The 27,632-nt window shown below is 40.0% G+C and overlaps 1 protein-coding gene across 5 annotated transcripts in view; it reads left to right on the forward strand.

The window, feature by feature from the left end:
• Window positions 1-27,632, forward strand: part of pard3ab (par-3 family cell polarity regulator alpha, b) — a 250,370-nt gene that overhangs the window by 14,822 nt on the left and 207,916 nt on the right. For all 5 annotated transcript variants that reach the window (XM_085390426.1, XM_085390427.1, XM_085390428.1 and 2 more), the window contains exon 2: window positions 22,510-22,611. In XM_085390426.1, the coding sequence (XP_085246552.1) occupies window positions 22,510-22,611 (102 nt within the window). The remainder of the gene's footprint in view (window positions 1-22,509; window positions 22,612-27,632) is intronic.

Below are 27,632 nucleotides of genomic sequence, written 5' to 3' on the forward strand. Positions count from 1 at the left end.
CTCATGATGCTTGGCTCTTTCTGGTCCTCACATGTGGCCAGATTCCTTAGTGAACCAGATGACTGCTAAATGTCTTTCATCATAGTCATGGTCAATAAACTAGGGTATGCTTGGATTTATCTACCCTCAATGAAAAGTGCATTTAAGCTTATAATTGTGCATCACAAGAAGCTGATTGGTTCTGATTGGTAATCATTTGTGTTTGCTGCTCATTTTTTCTTTATTTCACAGTCAGCAGCTGCAAGTCTGTGTTGCTCTTCAAAATTCATGTGGCTAACTTCTTTTACCCTGATGCTGTTTGCTGATGTGTCCACCGTTTTAAAGCTTAGTTGAAGCTTAGTCGCAAGTGAAGCTGTGTGAAAGTCTGGCAAAGAGCAGGAGATGCTGCAAATACCTCTATCTCCACCATCCAGACTCCAGATGGATGGAAAAGCCTAACCCCTGCCAGAGTTTGGAACCATGTGTGCTGTAGTTCACTTGGTTCTCTATAAAAAGCTCCTATTCCATGTTTGTAGAGAAGATTGTGGACCCATCAGAGACTCGTAAAGAAGCTTTTTTTAAAAAAATATAAAAACCCCGCATTTCATGTCATTGTATAAGGAGCACATTCACATTGGAGATCTATTGATCTTCATATGGGTATGATGTATGCTACCAATGCCTTTAGCAACAAGAAAAATTGATTCTCTAGATACAAAACTTTTCTGCTATCATGTATCATGTCCGTGTCTGTTGTCTCATTGGATCAGACAGTGTCCTGACCCTGCAGTTTATCCTCTTACGTAACCAGCGTTAGACTTGCAGAGGGTAAATCAGTGCAGTGAGTCCTGCTTTGAGCATGCTGATGCTATATTGTTGTTACTATGGAATAAAAATCTAAATTGCAGTTGGGTTAGAAATGCTTAGACTTTAAGTCACGTGATGCTAGCGACCAAAAGCAATGTTTCATTTCTTTTTTTCCTTCTTTTTTTTGCCCCCAGCCCTTGGTACATTTTCAAAGATCATATTAAGCAACTGATGTTTAGGAAGTAAGTAGGGATTGTTTTTCCTCGATTGTGTCCTAACATATGGGCACACCTTGATTAGATCAAATCACAAATTTTATTATTTTTGTAATGCAGATGTAAATTACAGCCCTGAGTCATTTCTGACCCAAAGTCCAAATGGATATGAAATACTTCTAGGGTTATGACTGTTATTTCATCATACGTTTCAGAGAGCCAAAGAAAATGATCTCCTCGCCTCTCTTGCTGTAACTAACACCCCCCTTCAACTTCTCTCCAAAGGAGGAAACGACTGCAGTTTGCATCTCCGTCTCCCAGCGCTCCATCCTCCATGCTTTGTTACCTCCCCCACCATCTGCACAACCCACTTCTTGAAACAACCCCCCTCCCATTTCTCAGCTTTGATCCACATGGGCCTGTGCTTGAGCTTTAAACGGTGCAGCTCTGCATCTTTTTCTTGACACGTATGCACAAAGAAATGTGCATTAGTCCTTTGGAGTAGCTCTATATTCGTATATTCTTTCCTCGCATTTTCTACATATTGTTTTTTCAGTCCTTTTGTTGTTTATTTGGTTTTTTGCCAGTTTTGAAAATGCATCCTAAACTTTCTTGAGGATGCACTGATCTTGTTTGTCATCATTACAAAATGATGAGTGCAGATGTAGCTTGGAGGCTTATAGGATGTTGCCCGTGCACCTGTGGATGGTGAAGGATGTGCTCCAGCTGTTGTAAAGAGGTTTTGCCATCTTCGTTGCAGAATCACCTCTGTGTAGCCCCGATGCTCGACACTTGGGGATGCACACTTTTTTTCCCCCCCTGTGCCTTTCCATCGCCTTTTCAATGAACTGCTCTCTGTTTGAACTGCATCCATAAACATTACGTAACGATGTCTGTAAACCATCAGTGACTGTACCGTACTTTGTTTTCTGCCTGCCTGGGCCTGTCTGTTACATTTGCTGTTAGCACAAGCCTCTGTAGTCCCCATAGATGTTAACTCCTGGGTCCCTACTCCACACCTTGGCCATGCACTTCTGCTCACACCACTAGAAATGACATAACGCATGCGATCAAATTGGAGATGTCCAGAGCAGACTGCATCAGACCCAAGCATTTTTATAATCCCTATACACATTTGACATATTGTCAATATTGCGATGAATATTGTCTCTGTCGATCAGAGACAGTATTCTTGCTGCAGTCTGCTTGTGGGCACAGTTTAAAAAAACAAAAAGGGGGAAAAAAAAAAAACAGAACAGGAAATCTTGAACAGGATATCCGTTATTTGACATCTGGATATCTTATCTCCATCGGAAGGCCAAGAAAAAATGGCTGTTGGGTTCAGATGTATAAATCTTAACCTCCTAGGACCTGGTGTCCACATATGTGGACATCACATTTTGGGTTATTTAGACCAAAATACTCAATTTTGCTCTACAAGGTCCTGATATCCACTTACAAGGACATTATACTGCTACTGTTCTATCAAAATTTTAAACGAATATCTTCATATGTGGCTCTGATTTTTCATAAAAACAAAAATAAGGTAAAAAAAAAATCAGGTAATTCTTTGTTTTTACATTCATCGGGCCCCAATCAGCCCAAATACCAAAGAGAAATTAAAAATGCATGCGGTTGAGTTCGGGTCTTAGGAGGTTAAAGCCTGATTGAGTGCTTCTTTGTCATTTACTTGAAGCCTGCCAACATGGTGAGGTTTCTCACAAACACACACGAAAACACCCACACACAATCAGTTAACAGTTCATGTTGTAAGTTCATGACAGAGGTTACAGTAGAGTAGTTTTTTTTTTTAAAAACATATTTCAACAATAATTTACAAATCTAATGCATTTGTTAACCCTAATAGGCTGCCAGAATAGACCAATTAAATGTGACCTGCTTCTTGCATTATTAAGATAGATCTATTGTTAATGAATGCCTCTTGCCAGTAATCAGGATATTGACTTTGTGAACTTATAATCAGATATTTGGAGCACATGTAAGCGCACTGTTTCACTTGTTAAAGCCCCTACGACTTAGTTAATATCCACCTACTCTTGGTCTGTTGGCTTCTCACAGTGATCCGCTGTTTGTTTTGAGCAAGCATCCGTAAGCCGAGGTCAGGTGCAGTCTTGGAGCTGCCATAGATGCACCAAATGGCAGTCCTGGTTTTTGTTTTTTTGTTTTTTTGTCTTTTCAAATTTGTCTTTTTTAAGTTTAAGTATTGTAACTTGTGTTCATGTTGTTATCATCATCGTTATTATTATTTTTTGTTTTCTCTTCAGTTCAGACATTGATTTATTGTGTCGTATATTATTAAATATTTATAACTTACTTCACTGTCAGTAAGTTTCCTATAGTAACATCTTTAAAAATGTATTGGAGTTTGAAAGGTCTTGCTGTGCTTCTCCACAGCGGAACTCTTCTGGCAGCCCGTGCCTCCCTGTGGTGCAGTGAGCTTTTATTTTGGCAGGCTTCCTCTGCATCCCTCTGCTCTTCCACTTATGGATAATAGGACATATCTCAGACCACTACAAATAAGCCTCCTTAGTTTTGCCTTTTCCATTTGGTGAGCTGTAATCTGATACGGCTGAGGCCACTGGCAGTTATTCCTCTCCACTGTCAAACCGTCACATGACGCTGGCAGTGAGAGCGCTGCTCCTGATTCTGTGTGCGAGTCTGTGTTTTTCAGAATACTCCCATGCCACCGCTGTCTGCCTATTGACCAACTGTTCCTACAACTTCTGCTCTCGCAAATCCTCTTGTACAACATCTCCCAATCCCCTGGATAACATTCAGTCTTTATAACTGGATCAGGAATTGTATGTGAGTAAGTTGTTTTTATTCAGACTGTTGTCACCAGCTGCTTTTATACCCAAACTACTGATTTTGATGTGACTCATCCCCCGAAAGACTCCTTGTCATCTCCTTTTCATTTGGGTTGGGAAACAGAATGGCCAAGGTGTGTGCCGCTTTGGTCATAACATGTATGGACCTGCTGGAGCACAGTATGGCTACAGCAGAATTCGTCCACATCATGGAGATGGCAAAAACTTTAAATGACAGCGTTTGTCTGTTAGATCACTGCACTTCAAAGAGGTGTAAGCGTGTGTGCGTGTTTTCTTGAGAGGTGTGAGTTAGATGTGTGTGTTGGAGCTTAATATGAAACTAGGGCTGCCACAAACGATTATTTTGATAGTCGACTAGTCACCGATTAATTTTGCGATTAGTCGACTAATCAGATCATCATCCATTGGACGTAAAACGTACAGCTTATTGCACCAGCAGCATCTGCTCTTATATAACTATCATTAGCTTACAGCTTTAAGTGTTTAAGGTCTGTGCTAACTAAAAATAAAGACAAGATGATAGTTTATAAAATTTTAATGAAATCTGCAGGTTGTTTCAGTGAAGTTTAATAAACTCCTTGCTATCTAAAATATAACGGGACACCGGAGTATATTCTCGAGCATCTCACACTTCTGATAATCAGCTGTCTGCTTGATGTTTATTCAGCTGTGTAAAAACTATAACTTTAATCTCAGCCAAACCGATTTACTCAGGAACAAATAAAATACTAAAAAAAAGCCAAACAATAACATTTTTAAAGTTATCTAAGTGACTTGTATATGTTTAACCTGAGTAGCAAAAGACGGCGGTGGGTTTGAAAACGATTTGCCGGGAGTCCGGTGTTCTCACGGGCTCTAGTGAGCCTTGACCCTGGCTAGCTATCGAGCTAGTGGGTAACAGACGTCTCCGAAAACGTCGGAGCGCTTTTGAAAATATGTGGTGTCTTGATAAACTGAGCAGATATTTGAGGTTTACACAGCTACATTCTCGCCTGAAAATATGTTAAATGTTTATTTTGTGACCCAGAAAGAATAATAAGAGTAATATTAAAACTAACTAGCTGCCGCCATTGTTGGAAACTGAGCTGGGCTGCTATGAATTCTGGGACAGAGCTACTTAACGGCAGCTGGCATCCTTGTACATGCAGTGCTGCCATCTTCTGTTTCAGTCTTCTTAAATCCTACTACTTATTCCTGCGTCTTTTGTGATCTTACAAAGATTCAAATGACGCGTCGACGATTTTGATAGTCGACGTAATCGTGACTAGTCGACTAATCGTGGCAGCCCTACTTGAAACCCAGTCTGGACAACTAGAACTTGCAGATTCAGAATTAATTTTCATTTGGCGGTGGTGTTGGTATGCACATGCACATATGGACGGATGTGTTTGTGCATGCAAAGCATGCCCAATGTTTATTAAATGTTTTTGAAACTAATGCTATATATACTCTGTGGCAGTAAATAACAGCATCTCCAGTTAGTGGATGGACTTGTGCTGCACCTTCTTGGACTGCAGCTGCAGATCTTCTTCCCCCATGCAACTTCAGTGTAATTCTCCAGCAGCTACAGGTTCTGGTTAGAATGGCCTTCCAGCTCTCTGCAGAGTGAAGCCTCTCCGACCACGAAACAAGAGGCTTTCTGGAGAAGCAGCTGAATGATACAATAGCAGCCTAGTCGTCAAAGAGATGGTAAGGACCAGAGCTGGTTAGTTGCTTGTAAAATGCTCCCAGATGGCAGTATAGTCTGGTAAATAAAATGGAGATATTCACCGAGTTGTAAAATGTATTTGGAGTCATACATATACATTCATACTAAATCTGTTTTTTCCACAAAACCTGTTGCTGGCACTCTTTTTCTTTTTAGAGAAGAGATCAAATGATTTCACATGTATCTCTGTCAAACTGGATTGTTGATCTGCTTTGGTCCAGCACTGTTGAAGCTCTTAAGCTTGATCCATTTTAAAGCACCTTGGAACTATTCCACAAAATAAAAGTTCAGTAAAATGAGAAAAGGGGGGCCTTGTTGCCAAGTAGAGCAAATAATGGTTGTCAACCTTCTTCTATGCAAGCCTTTGGCAAACAGGGTAACATGAGATTTACCAGTTTTATGCCCGGTTCACATCAGTTTTTATAACAGCCAGCATGCTGGAAATAATGTTGTTGGGTGTTGTAATAAATGTAATAAAATGCTAATAAATTGTGTGAAGCCTTGTTTTAACTAGCAAGAACTAACATTTCCATTGTTATAAAGCAGTAACACTAATGTAAAAGCAAAACCTTGAGAATTTAGGAAGACCCAATCTAAAATCAGTCCTGCCTCCACAAAGGACATAATGTAGTGGAAACACTGTAAAGAACAGGCATTCAAACACAGGCAGAAATATGTTTCTAAAAATAAAACAATGGCTGTTATACTAATATCCGTCTTGCATTTCTGCGTTTCTGCAGGATTCGTTTATCTGAATTTTCCTGGACTTTGTGCTTCGGTTTTATAAAAAAGTCAGAGGATATCAGAAAATGTTTTATTGCCTCCGTTGTAAATAAATAAATGCAAGCGAAATGGAACAGATATATTTTCCAGCTGGTGATGGAAACCATGTGATCTGTGAAAATCTTTGCTTTTGACTTCATATTGCCACAGATACCAAGTAGAGGATCTGATAAAGTCCCAAAATGTGTATTTCCACCCCACCTTACTTAACTGACCCTCCACTGCCCCATTATGACTACCCATGGAGAGAGGGTGTAGGGGCCGTATTGGAGTTGGGGCCACCCACTTTCCTAGGAAGAGTGGTGAATGACTGTTTGGGCCTTCCACTGTTTATTTCATGGTTTGATTGGCTGAAGTGAGAAACGACAGCGATGATGTCATTTCAGTCTCCATGGTTTTGGTTTGTTTGTCATCCAAACCTGGGATGTGTCGGTGTTGGAGATGACCAAAGCTCTTCTTGGCTGAGCTTCTGTCAGTGTTGGAGTGGGGAAAGCCAGGATTGAGACTGAGCTAACAAGGATTTAGAGCTTTAAATGTTCGTGCCTTTGAAGAGCAGTTTCTGAAAACATTGACGCAATGATGCAGTTACTGTTTTCATGAAATCATCATGGGGCTGCTTTGAGACTTAACATAGTTTTGCACCATAACTATTGCCACTTACTAATCTATTTATTGTTATATTGCCCACCTGATGTGAGTTTAGGGAAGTTTGTCTCCAAAGCATACATAATGCGTAATAGCAAAGCACTCTTTGCAGTTTACGTCTGCTGTGAGTTGTTACTATTGTGGGCTCAACCAGCGTATTCATTTCTCAGCAGTTATGTTGCACTTTTTGGTGATTTGCCCAGTCATCGGGGTGCCAGTATATTAAATGAATTAGCCCGTTGATAATGAAATGATAATAATCACAAGGTACATATCTCAAAGTCAAAGTCAACTTTATTGTCAATTCTGCCACATGTACAGGACATACAGAGAATAGAAACTACGTTACTCTCAATCCCTAGATAAAATAGCAAATGAACATTTAAATATAAGAGTGATTTAAAAAATGCAGGTAAAATAATTAAAAAGTAAAAATTTAAATAAATACAATACAATTTTACATATAACAAGAAAGCTATACAATATACAATATAATGGGTAAATGACATTGGGTGTAAACCAGGCAGAGTAGTGCAAATCTGCTGTCAAGTAATTTAAAAAAAAAATGTTGTAAAAGTACTTATTTCAAAGAAATACTTCCTGGTTGAAAAGGAAAGATGAGAACATTCAGTTCATTAGATGTGGTGCATGTTATGGCTGTCAGAATGGGCTTTTAATCACGCATGAGGGCGTAAAACAGGTTGTTCTGGAAGGTAGAAGGAAGTAGAGCTGGGCGATATATCGAGTTTTTAAAAAATATCGATATATTTTTATACGAGATATAAGATGTGACAATATCCTTTATATCGATATAGTCTATGTTACGTTATAATTATACTTGTGGAGCCGCAAGTTTGCCTCTCTTTCGTCCACTTTCGTCTTTACGCAACGTTACTCGGCCTCGCCTCTCCTTCACTGAACACAACTCCCCCTCCTCCCCCATCGCTTCACCTGCAGGAAGCGACAAGATGGACACGGCAAATCTCCGTTAACGAGTTACTGCGCATCGCCCCGTGCGTGGGGCTGGACGGCGTCAACGTGTTAGCTAGCTAACCACGCTAACGCCATGCAGCCCAGAGGGGCTGCACGGACTAAAATCCTTTCATTTTCTCAAAAGTTGACAGTGCGCCTTATGTATGAATTCTGGTTGTGCTTGATGGCCGCGAACCGATTTTATGTGGAACACGGCGCTCAGCAATCTGTCAAAAAATGTTTTAGTACGACTTTGATAAGCTACGGAGCTGCACCGCGTGATGGATTGTCGGAGGATTACGGCTGAGCCTCGCGGAGTGATACGTACTGTGCTTCAACGTAATATTACCCTACTGTGTATAAGGACCATAAATGGCACCTGTTAAGAGACGTGGTTGCGAAGCGGATTTCAAACTCCAGGCTGTCAGTCACGCAGTACAAGTTGGGAACAGAGCAGCTGTGAAATCTGTCTTTGTTATTGTGCTCAGCGTCTTTTAGTTTACATTTTGACTGCACAATTGTGAGCTTTTTGTTATGCACAAAAACAACATTGTTTTCTTTTATTTATGGAGCATTATTATTTAATAAATGCTCATAATTTATTTTTGAGTAAATCTGCTCTATGTTAATAAAAGTGCCTGTGTGACATCTGGGACACAGCTTTGACTAAGAACTCTCTTTTTGTTCTTACTTTATGACTTAAAAAAAATATATCGAGATATATATCTTATATCGCCATCCAGCTAAAAAATATCGAGATATGAATTTTGGGTCATATCGCCCAGCCCTAGAAGGAAGTGGCTTTGGTTGAACTGGTTCTTTAAAGTTGCCACAATTTTGTCTGTGAGGCTTCTACCGCTGACAGACAGGATATCCTCCTGTCACATTCCTTCAGAAACCAGACGGGAGCAAACGCGAGAGTGTCTGCTGATAGCAGTCAGTCATGGAGTCAGAAGTGATGCCTGTGGTGACAGGATTTTGTAATACGAGGCGGTGGTGACCACAGAAGGTTGTTTGTTTTTTTGCCCTTGCCAGAATTTACAGAAACAAATTTGTTGTCTTTAATTTTTAACTCCATCTTAGAAAAGTTTATTGAAACAATTACTGAAGGCGTTTGGACCCAAATATAAAACGGTAAAACAGAAACAGGCTTGTAAGCGAAACGTGGCACAGACCTCTCTGTTGCAATCACTGAGACGGCCTTTCAGCAGCTGATGCTTTGAACCTGATGGCTTTGCTTTGTTCGGCCTCAGTAGATTGTTCATCTGATCTGAGTCAGCTGCCTGCAGAGTCTCCTGCACCTGTCCGCCACATTCACTTCTGCTTCCACCTCAGGACGTAAGACTGTGAAATGGCTCACATGAGGTCAGTGGGTTTTTTGCTTTGTAGCTTGGGCCCAGATCCAGACATGATTTAGAAGTGATCTGTAAAATCAGTTCATGGAGCCAATGGAGAGAAGCCAGGGCTGGGTTGATGTGACATCATCTCCTAAAACGAGTGTGAAGCTGGTTTCAGAGGCATTTTGAACTCAGTGGAGTTAAGAGTGATGTTTAATTTATACGGGAGAGGGTAGAGAAAATAAAAGCATAAGTGAACTTTTCAAGGTTGGGCCTCATGACTACTGGTTTTGTTTTGATCTTATTGGGAAGAAGCAGGAGTGGAACGCTTTTCTGATGTGTGGGTCAAAGCGCAGGGTTCATTGAAATGCAGTACTACTTAAACAACAGAATATAATTAGCAAGCAAAAGTTTTGTCTTTCAAAAATGAAGTGTGTTTGCTACACTTCTGTCACAGCAAAATGAATGTCTGTTCTGGTCATTTATATGACACCGAACCATAACACAGAGATTTGTGCTTCATGAAACGATTATTCACGGCTCGACGTGGCTGTCACAACAAGGCGTATAAATGCAAACAGCGTGCAGCTTGTGAAGCTCCGTTATCAACGTAATTTTTCATGCAGTTCAATCTGTACAGCTTCTTGTTACCCTGCTAGAGTATCCATAACCAGCGATACCGGTGGCAATTTGATACACGCAGTCTCTGAAGCAAGGAAAGCAGGTTGCTGTGCAGCCGTGTGTCTCCTTTCATGTCCCTTTCATGGGATAGGTTGCATTTACACACATGCAAGAGAAGACCTGCACATGCAACATAACGCGAAATGTCAGATGCACAAATGCACACACCAGTATGTGCGATCCTAGACGAGGCTAAAGCTGCAGGTTGTTTGCAGTGGAAGAACGGTGGAGGGTGTGTAGTGGAAGCTACAGATGAAATGTGGAAGCACCACCATGGTCTCAAGAAGAGACTCAAAGTGGAGTCATGCCGAGGCAGTCAGGTATGTTCCAGCGTTTTCTTTAGATGGATGATCTTTTATTCTGTTTGTATTTCAGCGCTACAGAAAAAGAGAGAGGGGTTCGACTCAGTGCATCCATGTATTTAGTACTGTGTAGTGAATGCTGCAGTGTTATCATTTCACACTGCTTACTAGGAATGACCTTTGTTGGATAGGATTGGGATTATGTTTGGGATACTGGGATGGGCTCCAGTTGTATTCAATTTCTGATCTTTTGCCAACTATCAGCATCCAAGCTCTTCAATCTATGCTACATTGGTAAATCTTATTGTTTTGAGGGACAGACGAAGCTAAGATGACAAAGTTGCCAACTGCTCCATTTTACTGCAGGGAGTGTCATGAGCAGAGCTGGTTTAGATGAAAACAGTAATCAGGTTTTTAATTTTAGGGTACCAAATCTTTGACGTGTCTTGCTCTTTGGAAAGGTCCTCGAACAGTCTGTCAAGACTGACACTGCACTTCTACAGTTGTTAGATGTAATAGGCTATCCAAAATGCAACAGGAACCCTAAATATTACTGTTTTTAATCATTTATGGTGGTAGGTATCACCCCTACGCTGGGTATTACTGTCTGAGGACCTTTCAGGGGACACATCCCTTTCTTCCTGTCACTGTAATTTCACCTTTGTAGCTGGACGATAAAGACTGAAAACGACTCCTCCAAGGAATCAATTGAAATCCTAAAATGCACCGAATAACGTTATTGAACTCGTCTCGTGTCATTGTGCGTTCTGTGCCGAGGCCTGCCGAAGCAGGTCTGTTGTGGATGACAGCGCTGAGAAAGAATCAAGTGTCGCAACTGAACTTTTCATCACCGGTTTCTCAAACACCTGAGCTTTTTGTCCCCGACTCACCTTCTGATTATATCTCCTCCTTCCTGTCACACTAGTTGCTGCTCTTGTGGTTTTCTTTTCATTCTCTTCTGCGCATCTCGTGCTTTTCTCTGAAAAGGATAATAAAAATGAAGCATTGCCTCGCTCTAGCAGTGATGTTGAAAGGAAGAAAGACACTTGATAAAGGGCATATTAATCTTTCTTCTTTTCTTCTCTTCCCATCCCTTGTCGTGCTATGACAAGTTTGCAAGTCAGGTGGGGAAATGATAAAACACAAATTAACATGGATGGCAACAACATTGAAATCGATTGACGGCTAAGTGAGTCTGCCAGCGAGTCCTAGCAAATTATCTCTTGAACAGCTTTGTATGCCTTTTCAAAATCTTCCATTGTGTCAATTTGTGGTCTCCTATAGGGTATTTAACATCTCAGGCTCACATAGACAGTTGCCAGGTTTCTGCTTTGCTTTTTTGAAAAAGCATTTTAAGAGTCTAGATTTTGTATTGTTTTTTTTTTTTTTTTTTTCCTCGCCACTCGGGCTGGATTTCAGTTCCCCTCGTTGTTGTAGGATGAAGAGATGCCGGGCTAAGGGCTGACGTGCTGGCAGGCTAACAGTTGGTGTAACCTTAGACACCACGCCGACGTGCGTCTTCACTTTACCTCTCGACCCTTGAAAGAAACCAAACTTAAAACTAATTTAGTATGTGTAGCTTTCTCTGGTTGACCACAAAAAGGCTTTGCATTGGAAAAAAGGAAACTCTTTAAAGTATTTTTAGAATTCAAGTAAGAACTTTAAGGCCCAGATTTCCCCCATAACTGTTGGAGATGATCGCATCAGTATTTTGTTCTGATTTTTCTTTTGTGATTTGCTTAGTGGAAGAAGTATTTATCCAGAAAGCATTTGACCTACTGCTTCAATTGATGTTGGGTTTTTAGAAAATGTAATTCAAATTACATGTAGTAAACAGTATTACAGTTGTGATACTGTAAACCATCTACGTGCTGTTCCAAAAGGAGTTAAATGTAACACTAACCCTCCGGTTTTAAATGCAGCCAAACAGAACTGTACCAAAGAGTTAGTGTTGTTGAGTAGTGAAATATTTGACCCTCTCTGAAAGAGTAAGAGGCAATGTTAATATAAGCAGCTATTGGTAGTGAGAAAATGAACCTATATTAAGGCCATTTTTGTAAAACGTTGGCAAATTTGTTGACATGACAGGAAAAAAAGAACCTGATGAAATTGAGATTTATTAGCTTGTTTTCCTGAAACCTTCTGTGCTGCTGACTTGTGTGTATTCAAACTTTAAAATAGACTTTAGTTTAGGAAAATGACTTTATTTGAGGGCTGTTGGGATTAAAGTAAACATAGCCGAAATATTTCAGCCTGGGAAATTTTTCTTTTTTTTAAGAACTCAACCATGGCCATCAGTGTAAATACCAACGACAGATTACTGTTTTTCCCCAGTGAGGCATTTCTTGAAATTTCAGGGATCTCATCTGAATCACCTCGACGCTGCTGATGAGAAATTCTTTTGTGTCTCGTGGCGATGATGCAACTTTATAGCAACACTTGAAGGTGCACACAAAGTAAACAGCGGTGAATTTTAAAAAAGAAAAAAAAGTTTCTCACCACCCAAAGACATAGTTTGGGGTTTATGGAGGCAGCACAGGCTCACTGCCATTACTGTGCTTACGTGAGTATTTACCCTCCACCCCCACCCTACCCCCAAGGCCTACGCTGAGCCAGGAAAAACTGAAAGCGTGTCAAGTTTATTAGCAGCCACAAGTTGCTTATTGGATTTCAGTGCAGCTGTGCCAGCTTCACTTGCATCAAGTGTCATGCAGCTTCACTCTAAGGCAGACCTGACTAATTAATCAGATCAATAAATTCTATTGGAAGACAAATCCTCGCCTCAACATCGTACAAGAAAGCGACACTGCAACCGTAGATGGTTGTTCTACATCCATATCATTAAGGAGCGTGTGTGGTTTTCCTGACTTAGTTTGGTTCTCGAGAGCAGCTCAAAGTGACTGTTTTAAAAGTTCAGACAATATAACCGAACTAAACAGCTGTTGTCGTTTTATAATTGTTGGTACTTTGAGATTATCAAATTCTTTTGCATGTTATCTCCTTTCACTCGAGTTTAACGTGAAAACCTTTGCTCCCAGCATTCCCTGTGGTTCCATTGATTTTTCATTTATTTTTTGGCCTTATCTTGTTAACGTGCAACCAGTGTGAAGGTCATTATAGTGATGAGCTCGAAGACAATGCATTCAATTGATCATAATGAAGGCCTGAAGTCTGCTTTGCCTACAATGCTGTGGTCAACTGAACTCAAGTATGTGTGTGTATATTTTTGTGTGACACACAAAATGGCTTAGTTTGCAGCGTTTTCCCCCCATTTTGCACCTTATATACTACAAGTAACTTGTGATTTGTCAAATACATGACAAAAACCACGTTTTCATTTCATGGATTTGACTGCACACTCTTCCACTGCTTGATTTCTGTTATTTTTGAAACAGATTAAAATAAAAAAATAATTTTTACTCCAAAGATTTGAGTGGGATTTGCAGGCACTTGCAGTGAACTTCACATTTCTCTGATTTTGTGGCTCCCATGAGCCACAATTTCCATTTACTCTTCTTTCCTCTCGGGCTTCTTTGGATTTTGCTGCATGTGAGGAATTAAAAGATGCAGTCTGCTTAATGATTGTTCATGATTCATTAAATTAATTAGGCTACAGGCGTAAATCTCCTGCGTCTTTCTCTTTGGATTGCATGTGAAATCCTCTTTTGCATTTTTGCACAGGTATCTTTTCCCCCCCTCTGTTAATCAGATAAGTAATTTATAAGACCGAGAGCTCTCTCCTTGCACGACTCGGAGCAGTGGTTCACACATGCTGTAATAAAGATACCTTTGTTTGGTTTCTTTTAAAGCTTAATGCGCTGGATAAAGTCTGCTGATTAATCCTACCTGCCTAGTTTTAATGTTTGCTCCCAGACGGTGTAATTTTTGACTATTTTTGGAGAGTAATACGTTATGCTGTCAAGTGGTTGCCTGTTTTGATCAGATATGAGTGTTTCTTTGAATGGCAACATTGTTCTGTGTATGGCTCAGCAACATTTCTGTCTTTTCTCAGTTTATTATCCCTACGTTTCAGTTCCTGAGACAAAGACTAACATTAGTGGATTTGAATGGAAAGACAAAGAGTGATGGTGTTGGTGTCCCAGGAGTGACTTTGACACAGGGTATAATGGATAAGAAACATAATTCAAGACATTGCTGTAGTTGACCTTTGGTGATCGCTCTATGCTCATGCGTGTCTAATTATAGGAAGTGATGTTCAGGTTTTATTTAAATAAATTTACTGGTAAACTATGGCATTTGTCATCAAGATCATAATGAAGTGATTCTGATTCAGGAAGTGAGCGAGTGCACAGAGAAGAACCTAACCTTTTCATTATCTGCACCTCTTTCCATTCAGAATGAATATTTATATGTGAAGACCACAGTTAGTTAGTCTGTTACTACATGCTGAGCTCTGAGTCTTGACACATAAAGCAGAAGGAATGGTTGGTGCTTGAAGAGGACAGCACCAGTCAGAGTGATGTCATCAAAGCTTTCTGAAAACCTTGAGGACATGTATTTACATATATCATGCAACTCCCTAGGACATGTATCTTGCAAAAAATTTGGGGAAGAAGTGCTGAATTATCAAATGAACAAGCCCAGTTTGTGGAAAACATCTTATTACAACACATAATGGGTTTTATTGGATGGTAAGAACAAAAGAAAGGAGAAAAATGGCTCTTATTATTTTGACATGGGTAGTGGGTTGGTCTTTGGGACCCCCAAACAATGAGAAAGAAAAGCCAATGGCAACACAACTCAGGGGTTAAAAGATTAATATCAAAGCACGAGTGAGGCTTTGAAATGATAAGCATGGTCCAAGTGCACTGGTAAAGTTAATAATGTTAGTGTTGGTGTTCACTTCAGTGGAGCCCAGCAGGGCACTCGTTCAAATCGAACCCAAAGTGTACTCGACGTCAAACTGACAGCTAATAAAATGTATTATTAGATTACACACAGTCCTTACACTCGCACACGCGTATCGGTGTGCGTTTGTGCACACGTCTGTCTGTGGTTTTACACACATCGCGTAGCACTTTAGTGGCTTTTTCCAATTCCTGTTTCTCTTCTCACTGATGTCATTGTAGTTGAATGAAAGGGTCTTTTGTACCTTACGCCAGCCTTACTTTGACCCTACAATCCAGGAAACGTACAGTGTGCTGCCCTACCGTGGCTGTGTACACATCCGAACAACAGATGTGATTGAAAGGGGATTTTGTCAGTCGTCATGAACAGAGCACTCACATTGTTTGTCTGCAAGATTGAGATGGGTGATAATATCTACAAGGTGACCTTTTCTCCTTTTTAAAAAAAGGGAGAAAGTCACCACTCAGATTGTTGTAAGCATGTTTTGTTTTTAAGGTTTTAAAATCACAGCTCTTATAAAGATGTTCTGTACAGTCTTGAGGAAACTTTTATTTATCCAGGGAGGGTTTGCCTGAAAAAATAAGCGTGTGCTTCCAGCAGTAACCCGCTTTGTATTTTTACTGTCAGCCTGAGCTGCTTATTACTACAATAGTCCTTCCTTGAGCAGTAAAAAGAAAACAGATTAGTACTTAGCTTCTTTTCACATATCACAGCAAGGTTACCTCATCACGTCTTGTACCAACATGAGTGCAAATATATATTTATTCAAACGTTAAAAGGAGGCGGAGCTTTGTCCTGCTTATCGCACATATCCATCCCCTGATTGTAAACTCCAGTTTATTTCCATGCAATTCTTCAAATTCAGCTCAATTCAGTTTAATTCAGTTTTGAGTTCACAGCAAGTGTCATCATACGAAGGTTTATATTCCAAGGGGGAAAAAACAAACAAAACAAAACACAACCCTGTTAGAACAGGAGCACCATTGATCTGATCATGATCTTTGAGCAACCATTTGGGGACATTGGGGAGGAAGACCTCCCTTGTGTTTCATGATACTTAACCTATATTGGCTATTATTCTATTATTTTATATGTTACCCTTCTGCCTTTTGAATAATAGAGAAAAATAATGGAAAAGTTTGTTGCTTGTATAGAAATATTATGCAATTTGTGTTACTGGGAGCAAGTTCAGGCAATATACTCATTATACAGTCAGTGTACTCTCCTGCTTATTCTTTCTCAATACTGTTTTTCTCAAGTTTTTCCTTTTTTTTTTAATAAAGTTTTTGCATTATTAAGTTTTATTTTAAAAACCTTTCCTGATATGGTTCTGGAATAGGTTACAGAGTCCGCGCTGAGACATGTTTTCACACCAGTAATCAAGACCACTTCTAGTTATTGGACCAGTGTTAACTGTTTGTTACGGATTGTGGTTCACGAAAGGTTTGAGTCCTGTAATTTTTGGTTTGGAACAATCTGGAAAAATCCGAAAGTGTGGATGAAAAATCTAGCTTTTAATTTCAGACGCTAATTCAATTACAGCGAAAGAGATCTCTGACTTTTGCAAGCTACACGCATGAATCAGAGTCCTTTTGTTATTAAAAGGAAAATACCGTATACAGAAAGTTAAACTGGGTGAACCGATAAAGTAAGTGAGGTTTATTGGCTGTTGTGAAATGCCAAGGTCAGGGAAACTACAGTGAGTTGAGCGTGCACACATTCATGCACCACTTAAGTGACAAAAACCCCACTGTGTGCTCTTAATCCACTGTTCATTAGTGGAGCCTGCTGTGAGGATAAAGCATGTGTTTGCCCTCACCATAAGATGAGTGTCACATTGTCTTGATTTTTGGGAGCTTCCACCATCTCATTTCCTTTAAGTGACTTCCTCCCCAGGTCTCCATCTGGCCTGTGTTTAGAATCTACATGCTCTTAAATATTCTTTCAGATCTTCTGTGCTTCACAGCTCTTTCCTCTGCCCCATCTTCCTAAATTAAAAGGGAGGAGGAGAGAAGACTGCAGCAAAATGCATTTTTTAGTGACGGGGAAGCTCTCTGGAGAGTACAAAACGGTGTCACACTCAACTTGCAAATTAAAGTTGACACAACAAATGCTTTTGGATCTGCACTGATCCAGCACCGTAGGCTTTGAGTTGGATAGATGTGTAGAGGATTCCCAGTAAAGGGGAACACTGCAGGCAACTTCTGAAATAATAAACACATTTTAATTCGTGTCAAGCATAAGGCAGCAATCTGTTACTTTTATTAAAACAAAGATTTAAAAAAATATGTTAAAAAATGACTGAAATGTTTGACAAAAGACAGAATAAAGAGCAAGGAGGGCTGAAAAGGGAGTTTAAAAAACAAAAAAGAGACCTCATTTACAGTAAGACGAAGAGCAGACTGGTGGTAAATACAGGAGTAGGTGGGAACATGACCTACAGTTTGTCATGTCTCTTTTGTGGCACAGTAATGCATAACCACTGCAAGAGATCATAACAAAACCCAAACCTTTGGCAAGAACACAGAGTGTCTACAAGCTCTGACACACTGTAGCAGAAGGCTGGATCTGGCAGAACAATGCTGCGTTTCTTTAAGGCACATAGGAGTGTCTTTGGCTCAAAATTCACCCCCAAAAAACCTCTTTATGATCTGCGCAACAAAGGGATGATTGATAGAGAGTGAACATTTGAGAACTGGTTTCATTCAGCCCCGAGGTCAACACAGTTCAGTTTCACAAGTTTACATGTACCTAGAACATTTTTAATCTGTGCCACTGAAGACAAGTTGGTATCTGCGGTCAGGTGACACACTGAGTTTTTCCTAACTATAGTAAACAGTGTCAATGTCACAAAATGCCTGAATACCAGGTAATCTGTGCTAAAGCCTCTAACCTAACAGCATAGATTGTTTTCTGTGTGAGAACTGTGAACACATAACCCTCTTTAGCCAAAATTTAAACAACAAAAACTCTATGGCTTTAATTTTGTCCATAGTTTTGTTAATTTCTTCAAAATTAAAACCATTACCATCAAATAAAGCTCTAAAAGCTCTTTTCTGGTTAAATCTGGACTGAGTTTGTTAAAATCTGAGTGTCATTGGCTCATTTTGGGGTTTTTTAATTCTTCTGGCCATGGAATAAATAAAATGTTTATAGTTTAACCCGGCTACAAAAAAATTACTTCTGTACTTCCTACAGAAATAAAATAATTGGCATGAAGACTATGATGCACTTGTTTATTGGATAATTGCTCACACCATCGAGGTTGGCGCTCTAGATTTTTATTCCGAGGTGTCTATGTCATCCCAGTTGGTCCCCTGTAAATCTGACTCACTTGAGTCTGATGAAGTGGAGGAGAATGAGGCGAGCATGTTTTGAAACACCTCGGTAAAATCTTCTAAAACTTGGAGCAACCTCACAGTAGAGTTCTCCGAGTCATCGGTGTCTGGGCTCGCTGCAGCTTCAGGTGGTACAACAGAAGGTGATGAGGAGGAACTGCTGGGCAACAGCTCTTCAGTGCTTTCCATATAGTTTTGAATCAGAGCGATTGGAGAGTCTCTGCTGTCATTTTCAAAGCTTTGTCCACCCTCACTCACCAAGTAGTGCTAAAAATAAAGAAATCGTTTCTGCCACCAACATCATTTATCATTTATTGTGGCATAAAATACAAAGCTATTCAATGTTTCAGCTATAACACTATTTAATCACCTAAAATAACCTTACCTCCATGTCTATAATTGCGTTGTTTAAGTAGATGTTTTCAAAGTTCACCAGATTGTCATGCAGGCAAACAAGATCCCGGTAATTCGCCTCGCTGCCTTCGTCGTCAGATTCACCGTAACTCCAGAGTTTTTTGGCCTCGTCGTCACTCTCGTCCGATTCGAAGTATACGCTGAGGTCTTCCAGAGACATTGTGGTGCAAAGTCTCGTACAGCACACTGCTGTGATCAGAATGAGTGTTGCTAAGATAAATCCACGTATTGTTTTGTATGCTGGACAACAGTTTGGTGCTTTGATTTGAAAAGTACTGTAGAGTTCTGGACTGATGCTGTTACTTCAGCTCAGGAATACAGTTTCCTCATTTAAACAAACAAACAAAAGTTTGTCCTGATAGTTTCATTAATGTCCTCAAAATTAAAATAACTACCATCAAGTAAAAACACAGCCCTTATTTGCGTGTATTATTCACCTTATTGCTATTCTTGTTTAACACGCTGTGCGTGAGAAGTTGTGCACTGAAAGTATTAAAACATAGTTTTTTCTTTTTCTTGTCCTTACATGCAAATGTCACTTTCTCCTCACACATTTCTTGTACTGGACAAATTCCAAGGCTGCTACATGTGATGCAATTTATGTCATATAAATGTGTTATTGGGACTGTGTGAAAATAGTATCGTGTAAGACCTTGAAAGATTTGTTATTGAAAAGCTTATTAAGGCCTATATTTCACATCATTTTGATGGCTTCCTGTTAAACAGGCGGCTTTATTTATGCTGTAAGAGATCAAATGTTAAAAAAAAAAAATCTATATCTTATTAAATGATTCAGCATTTTTCCAGGCTTTTTTCCCTTTATAGTTAAAAATTGTAACATATTGTAGAGTATCTTGCGAAATACATCGAGTTAGTCTGCGTCCACAACTTTGCATACAGTGTCTTTGTCACATGTCAGTACACTCAGGACTGTGTAATACCATTTGAATACTTCTCAACTGTGGACACTGGCACTTCCAGACATTCCTTTTCACGGTGTCAGGGAGATCTTGGTGCTCACGACTCGGCATTGTCTCGCTAAAACGTAGTGATGGGCTTCCCCTGCTGCCAACCTGTTTGCCTTGGCCTCCTTTCAAGTCTGCTGTTGGACTGTTGAGGGCTCTAATAGTTTAGATCGGTCCTCCTTTCTTTAGCAGAGAGCTTCAGCAGAATAATGTCGTGAGAATCTCAATGAGGCCCAGAGGGATCAAACTAGAGTGAGAAAGAAGATGCCACATTAACTTGTTTGTAATGTTTTGTTTTGTTTTTCTCTCTCCGAAAGTCGAGCGAGACAGTTTGAGGGATGATGTGCACAGAAAGTTGTAATACCCATCAGAGAGCTGTTATGTTGAAACATTGTTTACTATGTGACTTAGTCCCTTGTCTTAAGTCTGGCACTGTGACATTTTGCTGTGAGCTATTTTTGCGCGATGAACTTGGCACCACAGAACGACACACAAACGCACACATCAGTTTTAAAGTCTCTTTGTGCCCAAACCTGGTCTGTCCCCACACTGACATACTATAGGGGATTTGAAATAGATTGTGCTGCTATGTGCACTTATTATGTGTGACTTTCTTCTTAAAGCCTCAACTAAAGAGCAGGCTGGATTAGTATTACTTTTTAAATCTGCATCCTTATTATCTTAAAGTGCATTAGATACATTGTATATAAATATTCTAATAAGCTGATGGGTTATCGGGGTCATTCTCAAATTGACGTAACAGTTTTTGTAAAGTAGGTAAAATCCTGGCTTTTTAAGCCATTCTTGAACGCTCACTCATTGTTAATCATAAACAATAAATCAAAGTGCTTAGATTTTATGGTTTTTGGGGAGACGCCCCAGTTGATTGAAAACAAAACAGTAAAATGTGTTTTGGCTGAACTGGCTTAAAGGCAGTGGTTTGTGGCTTTCTTTCCCACAACAAACACAAAAGTTGGACGTGCTGGCTCTGTTTCAGATGAATACTTTGGACTGAATGCTTTCAGTTATAACAGGCAGCGATAAATTTAAAAAAAAAAAGTTCTTGAGCACACACAGAAACCTACAGTAATTTGTTTGCATTGGCTTGTTTGCAGATGTAGTTCTGGTGACTGCTGGCTACTGCTTTTCTGTGTCAGATAAGTTTTACAGCTTAGCTTTGATTTCCAGAACTTCCATCTTTTATTTATAGTCGCATACAGCAGAGTGTTCCTAATAAACTTCAAGTTTCATTTTGTTACAAACCGTCTTTGTGTTTGAGGTCTCCATTACTTTTTAAACTAGTGTTTCTGAGACAGTGATGCTTTAGGGTGGTTCACTGTTAATGATTACGGTTCAATCACTACTAAAGTCTGGTCTGGCCAAACTTCTTTATCATTTTTTCCTTTATAAAATTGCTGACATTAAATGTTTTGTGTGTTTGTGTCTGAGATCCATCCTTTAGAATCCACAGGGTCTTTGTGTGTGGGGTTGCACAAAGTGACACTGGCTGTAATAAACTATGACATCTGTCACAGCAGCGAGTGAGTGAGTTAAAGGGAAGCTAAAAAAGAGCAACACATGAAAAATACTAATGCAGCTGTTTGAATTGTCGTGTTTTCACTGAGTGCATTTAGACTCAGACTATCAAAACTATCATTGCTGTATAGTTGCATTTTCCCCCCAAAAAATCAGTTTCCTTCTCTGAGGCAGGCCTGTCATGTAGTATTAGTTTGCCAGTTAAACACATCAGACGTGCGTCTGGTGCCCTTTTGCAGTGAGCTGCGTGTGTTGCAGTGGAGTGGAACTGTATAAGTGGGTAATGAGGCTGTAACCCTCAAGGCTGCTGTGTGTGTGGGACGAAGCCAAACAGTCACTTCAAAAGTTAATACTTTCTCAAATGATGCCAGGACACTGGGCACTTCCATGCATGTGCACTCGACTCGTTCTCCCGTTTAGCTTGGAGCAAGTTACATGTGCACATGTTTTTGCGTGTCAAGACCCAGGGAGGGGGCTTTTCAATCATCTGGGAGTTGGATTTCCTATTTAGAACTGCGTGATGGCGGTAATACTCTACCTTTTATCCCTGCCTTATTGTTATTGTAAAGCTACATTTTTCTATAATTGTACAGTGTCTTTTTCTTTCCCCTCTCTTTTCTTAACCCTTCATGCACCCTTGCCTTTATTCCCACTTATTTCAATCAAGCGTGACCTCTGCGTGTGCTTTTCATGTCAGAAACTTTGACACGTAATTGAGCTTGATTATATAGTAATGGTGGGTGGCATTCCTCGCAGGTCTCGATGACTGTGATAGTCTTGCTTTAAAGAGCCAACAATGATGTGATGAGCGGCATGTCAAAGTGTTTGGAGTGTCCGCTGGTGGACTCGTGTAAGCTCCAAAGAGATTTCGAGGGATTTTCAGTCATGTCTACTTTTCTACTGAAACCCTTTATCAGTTCTCATGATGTTTATGCTTTAAGGTTGTATGTACTCATTTCTTTGCATTTAAAATATAAAATGAATAAAATGGGTCTTGAAGGCCATTTGGAATATATGCATCTTCTTACAATTGCTGCCACACTTTTTCATGTGTCGGGTCATTTTAAAACGACTGTTGATTTTCATCTTGTTGCCTCCTTGTTCTGCAGGATGCCAGCTACTGGCTGCAGGTTCACCGGTTGGAGCATGGTGATGGGGGAATCCTCGACCTGGATGATGTGCTTTGCGATGTGGCTGATGACAAAGACAGGGTGAGTAGACATGAAGTCTTTAAAATTTTCTTTTTTTTTCTGTTTTCCAAAGCACAGGAAGTGCTCACTGACCAGACAGATAAGAGATTTTGTTGTGCACCAAAGCGCCTCTTATCGGTTTCTGGATTTTCATTAATGCCGTCGTTAACCATTTCTTTAATCAGTTGAACGCTCCCCATATATTTACATGGCCTCGCCTATCTCTTGGTAAATCTAAGTTAAACAGATCGAGCAGTGTGCTTTACTTTAGAGCTCCTGAACCACGACTTTCTGAGGTCAGGAATGTAAATATTCAGTTGTTTTCTTCCCAAAGTCTACAGCTATCAAACTAGGCACTCATCATTTGTGCGTGCACATAAACTCCAACCTCCCTGACTGTGTTGCCATTCTGATTCAGGTCATGGTGGTTGGTGGGGGTGTTATGGTTAAAAATCCCAAAAAAAGAACAATGAAGGACAAAAAAGTTGGTCCAGAAAAAAAGATATTTGTATAGATAACTGAAACATTTTTTTTACTGCTGTTATTCATGAGCAGCGTCTCAGCCACTGGTGGTGTGCGACAATTTTGGGAGAGTGTGTCATGATTTATGAGTTTGATCGTCGACTTGCAAATTCTGAACACATTTTAACGGCTACTAAATCCCTGTGATTTTGACTTTCTACAATAATTAATGCAACAAAACCCCTTCTACTTCTTATATAGTTTTTTGGAGACCTGGAATGTAAATCTGCCCGTCTGTGAAGCACTTTGGGTCGACTTCTGTCGTTTAAATGTGCTCTAGGCTATAAAAAAATAGATGCGACACTCAACTCAACATTTTTATAGTGAAAATTTTAAGTACATTTTCATTTTAAAAAATGATAATAATTGCACAATTCAGTGGTCTACATACTAAACTTAAAGGATAGAAAGTATCAATCCTTTTGAGCCAGTATTGATCCAGTACCAATACCAGGATTGGTATCGACGCTATCGATATTTGGATCTCCCACTTCTATTCGCTGCACTCATTTGTTTTCAGCCAATCAATGCCAGGTATTATTTCTAAGCGGTTCATTTGGCCAGTAATCTGAAAATATATCGAGAGTCTCTGTGAGGTATTCCACTGGAAACAGACTTCTGCACATAGATAAAAACTACTGATTGTATTTTCAAAGATGAAGAGCTGATTTTTCCAAAGGTGCTAACAGTTTTAGAAGTCGTAACATTTGGTAGAACTTTGGCGACCCAAACACGAAAACTCCAGCTAAAGTTAAAGTAAGAATTGAGATTTCAGGTGCACAGGATCTACTTAACTTCTCCCATCTGCTCTACAGTCAGTGGCTCAAAGGAGTCTTTGTGCTTTCTGTGGCGCACACTCTCTCATGCAACCCTTTCAACCTTTGTTTATAAGCCCTCATCCCTCAGTGTTTATCTGCACGTTTGTGAGTTCATGTGTTTATGTGTGCACCCTTACAACGAGCTGTCATCATGCTCATCTTTTCACATCCCTCGGTCTTTTATGCTCGGCTCTCATTGGTCCCTGCAGGCGTTTCGCGCAGAAGAGTGTGCGTACATTTCATACATGACAACCTGTCAGCCTCGCTGACACACATCTGCATCACTCTCACCGCTATGACACAAAATCCTTTGCGGGTGGATGTTTTGCTTTTCTACAAAGTTTGAACGTACACAGGCATCAGCCATAAGAGCAGAAGCACCCGTTTAATGTAGTGTAGCAGATAGGGCTGCCACGATTTGTCGACTAGTCACGATTACGTCGACTATCAAAATCGTCGACGACTGATTTAATAGTCGACGCGTCGTTTGAAGCTTTGTAAGATCGCAAAAGACGCAGGAATAATAGCAGGATTTAAGAGTGTAATAACGGACTGAAACAGAAGATGGCAGCACTGCATCTACAAGGATTCCAGCTGCCGTTAAACCCCGAAGAAGAAGTAGTAGCTGTGTCCCAGAATTCATAGCGCGGCCCAGCTTAGTTTCCAACAATGGCGGTAGCTAGTTAGTTTTAATATTACTCTTATTATTCTTTCTGGGTCACAAAATAAACGTTTAACATATTTTCAGGCGAGAATGTAGCTGTGTAAACCTCAAATATCGGCTCAGTTTATCAGGACACCACATATTTTCAAAAGCGCTCCGACGTTTTCGGAGACGTCTGTTACCCACTAGCTCGATAGCTAGCCGGGGGCTAGGTCACTAGCGCCGTGAGAACACCGGACTCCCGGCAAATTGTTTTCAAACCCACCGCCGTCTTTCGCGACTCAGGTTAAATATATATGAGTCACTTAGATAAATTAAAAATGTTGTTGTTTGGCTTTTTTTTTTTTTTTTTTTTTTTTTTTTTTAGTATTTTATTTGTTCCTGGGTAAATCGGTTTGGCTGAGATTAAAGTTATAGTTTTTACACAGCTGAATAAAGTCAAGCAGACAGCTGATTATCAGAAGTGTGAGATGCTGGAGAATATACCCCGGTGTCCTGTTATATTTTAGATAGCAAGGAGTTTATTAAACTTTACCGAAACAATCTGCAAATTTCATTAAAATTGAATAAACTATCATCTTGTCTTTATTTTTAGTTAGCACCTTAAAAGCTTAAAGCTGTAAGCTAATGATAGTTATATAAGCTGTAGTTTTACGTCCAGTGGATGATGATCTGATTAGTCGACTAATCGCAAAAATAATCGGTGACTAGTCGACTATCAAAATAATCGTTTGTGGCAGCCCTAGTAGCAGAACATTAAACAGCAGAACGAGACATTGTAACGAGATGTTATCCTTTCTATATTAGCCCAGTGAGCGCTTGAAGAGATGCTCTTCCTTTTGTGTAATTATTTATGATGATGACAAAGTGATAATGTTACACAGCTAATACAGATGCTACAATTTTTTTTAATATAAATTGCTTATGTTTATAATGTGGCTTTATCAAGTGGCGCTCATACCAAAAGAAATATCCCTTATAAGGATGTGAAACAGCACCACAACCAGCTTTCTAAACATTCTTTCAAGTACCAGCGATGTCAGTGAACCTTAATATTTTTACTTTTAAATTTAAATTTGTCATCAATAGTTTTAAATGTTCTCCCATTGTTTTTAGTTTTTTGAAAACTGTGGATTTGTGTAGATTTAACACTCTAACAGGAAGAGTCTGATGTGCTTTTTACACTGATCCACATTCATGTACACTTAGCGCGAGAAAAGAGGGGAAACGTAGGGACATAAAACATGCATGAGTGTGAGTGACTCCGTGTGTCCCACTGAACATGACTGGTGGTCTCCTGGCAGCTGTGACTCATCTCTGCCATTGCACAGGAGCTTTTTAAAGACTGGAAGGAATGTCTGGCCCATCACACAAGGACACTTTTATTAGCTTACACTGGAATGAAATGGGCTGCGTGTAGTGCTCATCTGGGGAATACAAGTATATACAACACAGTTTAATACTTTACCGAGTGTTTGTGTCTGTATCTGTGGAAGCACCTTTAAGTATAAAGTGTGTATTTAACACAGTACAGTCAGTATCATCGTTGCCAGAAAAAAGTGGCAGTTTGAACTCACACAGAGGGAATATTTTTTTCAGATGCCATCTTTTCCTTCTTTCATCAGACTTCCTTCCTTTCCCCCCCTTCATACCATATTTTCTATGAACTGTAACAACATCAATAACTAAGAATCTACTTTGGCTGCTGACTCTCTTTATAGTTCATAATTCAGTTAGTAGTCATTGCTTGTAGTCATAGAAGATACCTGTTTGATTGGCTGGATGGTTTAAATGGTATTACTTGGGACATTCACTGGAATAGAACAGAATAACCCTTAATTGTCATTGTACATGTGCAATGAAATTGTGGGTGATCCACACCAACAGTGCCAGAATAAAATATAAACAGTAGACAAAAAGAATAAGTAGCAAGCAGGGGAAATGTATATAATCAAGAGGGATACATAGAAAAATAAGAGAAGGGCACAAATTAGAGAACAAGTTGCAAAGTGCTTGGAAGTAGTGCAAAGAAAAGCCTGACTAGAGTCCATGTGTGAGTGACCCGAGCGAGGTGGGTTACTCGGATCATGGCTCAGAGTGGTGCAGTGAGTGAGTGGGCTGGGGTGGGGTTAGGGTTAGGCCCAGGGCAAGGAGCTGTTAGTGAGACTGGTGGTGCGGGACCTGATCGACCTGAGGTGCCTACCAGAGGGCAGCGGGTCAAACAGGTGCTGGACGGAGTGCTGTGATGGCCCAGGTTTTACTGAGACAGGAGGATCTGCCGATGACCTCCAGGGGTAGCAGAGGGCAGCCAGAGGGCAGTATTAATTATACTGTCTGCAGCCTCCCTGTTCTCAGTACAGCATTACTGTACTATATGTGCTTAATGTATTTAAATTACTCAGTCAAGGAACAATATTAATTGCAAGTGAATGAGCTAATTATTAAATAGAAACCAAATCTCTCTCTTGCTCTCTCTTTCTAGTCTTGTGCTGTGGCTCCCTCTTCCCTTTCTCCCCTTCATGTTCATGTTTATTAGCCATATGGAGGTGTGGTAGTTAATGTGTGGTGAAAGCATGATAGGTGAAGCAAAACTGGAATAATAATGGAGTCTTAAAAAAAATATATATATATTAAAAAATGTACGACTTCTTTTTCACTCGGGCGACCCAACACTGTACATTGTTACTAATGGAGATCATGAAGCGTCTTGCTTTGATTGGATTACATAAAGGTGGAAATTTTTCTGCTACTTTACGATAGATAAGTACAGCTGTACAGTAGTCACCTGCAGACACAGTGTACGTGCTAAGGTTTGGCCTGCAACGTAAAAATACTTTGATCATCCTCACCAATCTTTATTGTGTTGTCTAAAGTCCAGGGGCAGTACATTAATAGTTACCTAAGACATGCACACACTCTTCTGCACTGCAACACACACGTACACTCTTACCCACCTTATATCTTCCCCTCGTGCTTGCATTGTTTTTTTGTTTTTTTTCCAGGAGCCCAACGAAAATATGCTAGATTAAAGCTTCCCA

This window comes from Rhamphochromis longiceps, linkage group LG18 (assembly GCF_057381845.1).
Source record: "Rhamphochromis longiceps isolate RC_006_pf linkage group LG18, R_longiceps_female_GT1.1, whole genome shotgun sequence".
NCBI lineage: Eukaryota > Metazoa > Chordata > Actinopteri > Cichliformes > Cichlidae > Rhamphochromis > Rhamphochromis longiceps.